Source organism: Patagioenas fasciata, chromosome 2, assembly GCF_037038585.1.
Source record: "Patagioenas fasciata isolate bPatFas1 chromosome 2, bPatFas1.hap1, whole genome shotgun sequence".
NCBI lineage: Eukaryota > Metazoa > Chordata > Aves > Columbiformes > Columbidae > Patagioenas > Patagioenas fasciata.
The window spans coordinates 140,625,811-140,632,307 of NC_092521.1; the positions used below are offsets into that span (position 1 = coordinate 140,625,811).

The 6,497-nt window shown below is 40.2% G+C and overlaps 1 protein-coding gene across 1 annotated transcript in view; it reads right to left on the reverse strand.

Moving 5' to 3' along the window:
• Window positions 1-5,421, reverse strand: part of PHF14 (PHD finger protein 14) — a 162,537-nt gene extending 157,116 nt beyond the window's left edge. Inside the window, 3 exon segments of the mRNA XM_065830884.2 lie at window positions 4,580-4,690; window positions 5,231-5,345; window positions 5,347-5,421. Of these exon segments, the coding sequence (XP_065686956.2) occupies window positions 4,580-4,690; window positions 5,231-5,345; window positions 5,347-5,421 (301 nt within the window).
• Between the last annotated feature and the right edge of the window lie 1,076 nt (window positions 5,422-6,497).

Sequence of the window (6,497 nt, forward strand, 5' to 3'; positions counted from 1 at the left end):
CACAGTAGAGGGAAAACAAAGGAAAATAATGTCACTCTGCCCAGACATTAGAGTGAAAGCCTAGATTTCTGTTATGTTATTGCTCTGTTGCCAGTAAAAACATTGAAGAACAGAAATCCCAGTGTTTCCAAAGAAAATGCAAATTCAAAGTGCCTGTCCGTCACTCCAAAGCATTACTTCAAGTGACAGACATCTGCATGGATAAAAGAGTTCACTTGGCATGAAGATAACCCAAGAGAACATAATGCCTGTATTTTCCATTTTCTCAATGGGAAAAAGCCTTTGAGAATTCCAGTCTGAGGGAGTACATGTTACAGTTGCAAAGTCAAGCCTTCAAATGATTGTAACAATTAAGCTTGTGCAATTACGTGATAATTTACTAATGATTAGCTATTCAATATTTTCTCTTACCTTCACTCTCTACTGAAACACCCTGTAACTCTTCTGCTGCATATCATTAAAAGTTTATTCTCGAAAACAAATGCGTTAGTTTCTTCATCAATATTTCAGTAGTGTTTATCACTACAGTATTTTGGTGCTTCACAAACATGTCTTTATATTACAAGATCCTGTACAGCAAAGCAAAAGTGGAATCTCCATTGTGGTAAGAGGAAAAAAATTACAAAAAGATATTTGCAATACTTAATTTCTAAATTACGTCACAGGTTTTTCAGAGTACCTAATATATGCATTTATATAGATCAGTACACATTTATAAGTAGAGCTCTTACTGACCTCAACTGCAATAATAGTACATAATATTTATGCAAGTCAGGCTTCACACTCAAGACCAAAAAATTAAAAATAAAAATAAATGTTTACAAATTTCTCCAAAAATTTGAGTCCAGGAGACTTGTAGCAGAAATAGTGACAGAATCCAGTCTTCAAGGCAGCATTCAGCTACTCTCTTCTTAGCTACAATGAGACAGAGAGCCAGTCCTTAAGTCCACACATCATTCTTGTTCAGGGACCACACTACATTTATATGCATCATTTCAGTTTCAGTACATAAGCTGCCAGAACTGACTAACTTCACCAACGAGAAAGAAGAAAAATGGTAAATCCTTGCTTTGGAATTCTGCTGGGAATTACTCTACAACTACACACTGATTTCTGACATCAATATATCTCTGGTTGCTTTCACTGAACTGAAAAAAAAAAAAAGAAAAAAAACACCCACAACCAAAGTATGTTCTAGTTAATTTAAAAGCAAAACTTCAAAGAAGTGATCTCTAGTGTGAAACATATTATTAAAAAACTTCAGTTGAGCATATTACATTACCACCATTTCAAGTCACATATTTGTACACTCCGCCTCTGAAGGGACAGTTTTTTTGATCGATCCCACATTAAGATTACATGACATTTTTATTTAAGGAACAAATTTTTCAAGAAGTTTATTAAAAAAAAAAAAAAAAAAACAGAAAAACACAGTACTTTAAAATATGGTATTCCTACTTTCTATTTAGTAGAAACAGAAAAGCGATTAAAAATTACTTCATTCAATATTAACATAATGAAAAGCCCACAGGCCTGAAAACTGTCACATTAAATACATTTATAAGAATATAACAGTTCTAAAATCAGCTTTTCTGAAGAGATGTCAGAATGATGAGATCTCTACAATGGAAAAAGCAGTAACTGCCTGTTGTTGTGTCCTATATCCAAAGGAAAATAAATAAACTACACTGTAAGTAAAGGCCATATCTTCTATGGATTTCTTTTTTTGGTGGAAATGGAGATTAGGTGATTAGAAATAATTTAAGTAACAAAAAAAATTACCCAGGCATCAGGACTCTGAATACAAAAATTCAGAAAAGCCAATTCCTTCCTAGAAGTGCTGAATACCAACTTCTCAAATCCTTACTGCACCTCATATTCCCAGAAATCTGATAGAACAATGAGAATATGTAAAAGCTTAAATGTTCAGAGCTCAGTCCTCCTAGACTTGCACAAGGTCATCAACTAGCACATATCACTTAACATTCTGAAGTTCATACATATGGATGCAACATAATCAACAGGGAGTAAACAACTTATTTTAATTTAATATTTAAATAGTCCTTCAACTTTTAACTCCCTTTTTTTTTTTTTAAAAAAAAACACTTATGTGCATTTGTGAATCAAATAAATATACATTGCAGACCTGTAGAATTACCGTACTTACGGGATTTTTCCGAGTGCATGAGTAGAATTTATGGTCATTTTCAGTGTAGAAAGACTGTTTCTTCCTTCTGTCACATTTATTTCCCTTCGTAAGCAAACTATGCAATGAAATTATGAATTCAAATAGGTACTAAACACTGATTTGCAACAAGCTACACATGGAGAGACTTCTATGGTCATCGAAAAAAAGAAAAAGAGCAACAGCCCTGACTGTACTGTACTTTACGCTTTGAAGGCTGAATTCACAGTGAAAAAACAGGAGAATCTGTTTTCTATTAACAACAATCCAGAATTTGGTAGGGCTGCTTGTGTGTGTACATACATTGTATATATATACATAACTCTGAAGTTATCAATTGTATTTATAGATTTGTGCACTTCTTCCATCCAAATCTAAATGGACTAGGTAGAACCAAACTTAAGGCTATGTTATACCAGCTTCATTTTAAATCAACACAGATATTCTGTTTCAAATATCCTGCAACTATTCATTTAACTTGTATTACACATAAGAAATATTTATTTTTAATTCCAACTCGACAGGTTATATGTTTAATAACTTTCTGTTCCTCTGCTTCTCCAAATCATCACAACTTTCTCCTTCACATTGAAAATATTTGAATAAAGTGTGAAACGTCAAACACTGCTGCTGCTTCGAAGTGTTTTCCTTAAATTTTAAATGTTATTAAACAGAACGTTAATTTCTACTACAGGTGATAGACACAGATTCTGAGATGTTAAAGCTATATGAGATACATGAACACAAAGACATAATTAGAAAAACATAAGTAAAACTTGGGTTGTTCTCATATGCTTGTTCCAATTCAGTGTTGCTTTTATAAGGGAAAACCCATCCAAATTCCTCAAAATGAAAGTGAGATTGAAATAGTACCCTCAAGGCTAGACATTGACTGCTCACCCCCATGTGTACATGCAATATCCTAAAAGTCAAATTGGGTATCAATTACAAGTGAATCCTCTACATTTAGACATAGTTGAGTCAGGAAGCTTTATTCATTTTTCTTAATTAATTAATGATTGTCTTTTAATCAAACACTATATTGCTCTGAATTATGTGCCCATCTCCCGTACTCCATTTCCAATTCTCCTTTTCCCTTAAATCCTGCCTACACTTTTCCAAAATAGGGAGATTTTCTTTGGGAACTAATAATCATCTCCTTTTATGGCAAATGGTCTTTAGAAAAGGCAATGTCCTTACTCAAAAGGATCAAAAAAATCCCCAAAACAAGATTAAAGAAGCAAATGGAACAAGCCCTCAAAAATCTTTGCATGAAATTGGTAACACGACATCAGTTTTACTCTCTTAAGTCATTGCAGCCTGCTTCTGCCAGACCAACCTAGGAAAATATCTAAGCTTAGGAAAAAAAAAAAAAAACTAGGAACATTAGAGTATATCTTAAAACTGGCACTAGAGAAATGATTACTGAAAATATTTAAGTTACTTAATAAGGAAGAACTTGCCAGATGTTAAAAAATAAGCTTTTAAATGGAGATGAGGAGTATTTTTGCAAGATACACTCACATGAAAACAAATCAGCATTCCCCACTGCAGAAATAACAAAGTGAAGTCCCACTGTCTGTTTGCTTATTTCCCTGAGCACATGCCACAGAACATCCAATGCACAATTTATTCACAAACATGGTCCTGCCTGTTCTTCCCCTTCCCTCTAATATACTTCTATTTATTTGTTTTATTTTGGCACCTTGTTTACTTTCAACATCCGTGGACATTCCCTGCAGATATAGGAATCTGCACACATTGAAAAGGCTGCAGAACAAAAACACTCTGAGGCAAGGACTTCCTTGTGGTATGAAATGCGTACACCTTTCTGCATAGCTATCTGAATGGACACCTTAAGTTTGTCTACTGTAAAAAAAAAAAAAAAATTGAACAGATTATCCTTCTACTTAAGGTTTTCACTCACAGAATGGGGTTAACCTTGAGAAATAGGCAACATCTTAAGTCCAAAACAAACTATTATTAAGACTAATTCAAAACAAAATGACTTTAGAACATTCTTATTTCAATACTACATGCAGTGAATATTTCAAAAATTATCTCTACATTGAAGAAATAAAAAGCAATAGATATAGCTGAAACAGTCAGCACAGAAGCTGCTCAAATGCTTCTGCCAAAACTTGTTTTATAATCATGAGCTTTCTGTTGAGAAAAAACTGCAACTGAACTATTGTATGGATGCTCTGTTTAATCAGTTGTTTCTTATCCACAGCATAAGAATTTACAGTTATCCAATCAAGTCACTGAACTTCCAGTGGCTCCAAGTCCCAACAGTTCACTAATACCATTCTGTCTCCCATATGATATCAAATGAGCAACCATAAAACAAAAATGAGGTCATTCTGAACAGAGGAGATGAGGAAGCATATTTACCTGAAGCATCTCCAACTTTAAAATCACTGTCATCAGAGCTATCATAATCTAAAGCTTCCAGCAGCGAAGCTGCCAAAGGCTTCACTTGTCTCCTCTTCGAACTGCGGTCCACTGCAGGAAAAAAAAAAAAATAGTACCGTTACTAGGTGGCATAACGAAAACTCTGCATCGTTACTTAAATTAAAGGGAACGGCTGAATGGCCGTGACAGGCGGGGCAGTTTCCAGCCCGCACACACGGGCGGCACCGGGGTCCCGGAGCCGCTGGTTCCCACAGGTGAGGCGGCAGCGGCGGCACCGCGCCGGGAAGGTTCACCCGCAGCCGGACAGCCCACCCGGTGGAGCAGCGCTGCTCCCCGGGGCGCCAGCAAACAACGCGGCACCACAGCGACCGCGGCTCCCGGGCTGCCCGCAGTCCCGGGCACCAGCAGGACCCCCGAGCAGAGCTGGGCGGACAGTGGGGTCGCCTGAGGCCACCAGCAGCTCCGGACACAGCGTCTTGGCGTGACCCATCAGCGCCAGCGCGGGGAGGGCAGCCGGGGCCGGCGGGGGGACGGCGATGCGTCTGCCCGAGGAAGTGGGCGGGAGCGCTCAGCGGGCACTCCGGCATCTCCGCGGGGCGGGAACGGGCAGAGCCGCTGCGGATCACTTACTAAAGCCTGCGCAGGGGAGCAGCGGGCGGGCAGGGGCCCTGGGATGTGGTGCCACGGAGCCGCCGGGCCCCTTCCCCAGACAATGGGCACGGCGGCGACCCGGATGCAGACCCGTGCACGCCCGCCCGCCCGCGGCGGCCGCTCCCGCTGCTGCGCCTGCGCACCTGCCCGTCGCCGGCCCTGCGGCGCATGCGCCTTGAGAATGCGCCTGCGCGTAGACAGGTGAAGCCGAGGTGGGGACAGTGCCCGCCCTGTGCCCGGCGCTGGCGGTGCAGGGACCCGAGAGCGCCCAGCAGAAGTGTTAGTACAGACCGGTTCATGCTCAAGGGGGTGTCTGTTCAGATTTCCATTTATTAGGAAAAACGGGTCAAAAATCAGTCTGGTACTTCCTCAATTCCCCTGTGTGTATAAGAAGCTCTATAAAACTGTTTTCATTCTGTGCTTGTTATAAGAGCTGAGTGTCTGGTGGGCTTCGTTGCATTGCCAGACTCGTTCTTGCACTCCTGAGAAATAAAAAGCTGTTGCGTTTGGGAAAAGAAAAAAAAAAAAAGGCAGTACGAAGAGAAAATTCCAAAGAAAAATGTGAATCCTATGTTCACTTTGTGCTTGAATTTCCTGGGTTTTTATAGTGCATTTTCACAACAGTAGTTGATATGTTTACAGACACACCTCCTGTTACCTCCAGCAATTCCTTGGCCATGTAGGTAGCCTGACTGCACAATGAACTCCTGTTCTGAGTCTGGATTTGCCAGCCCTACCCAAATATGCTATGGGCCCAGGCAGTCTGGTCTTTCCTTCAAAACTCTGATCAGCTTCCCAATTCAGTAGAAGTTGCACATGTCTTATCTTTTCACTCCTTAAGAGTTCTTTTCCCTTTAACTGGCATCCCCATCCTACTTTCTCTTCACACACAACTGAAGTCTTAACAGGATCAGTAGCAGGGCTCAGATCCTGTTGTTTGGACTCTGCAGAGCCGTGCTGACACGTGCAGCAACAACTTCTGCAGAACCTCCTGCCTGTCAAAGGACAAGTCCCTGATCCTGTCCCGTATGCAGTGATTGGCAGGACAACTCAAATTGTATGTAAGCGAAAGGAAAATTAAACAGAACTGACCCCAAATTCGGCTTTGTGTAGAAGAGCAGACTGAGCAGGACAGGCAACTTTGACAAGGGGAAGGCAATGCCCTGTAGAGCAATGGTGGAATTTAGGATTCCTTCAAACATAAAAGTCAAAGCAGGTGTGTGGACTGTCTGGCTTTCAGTTCAAC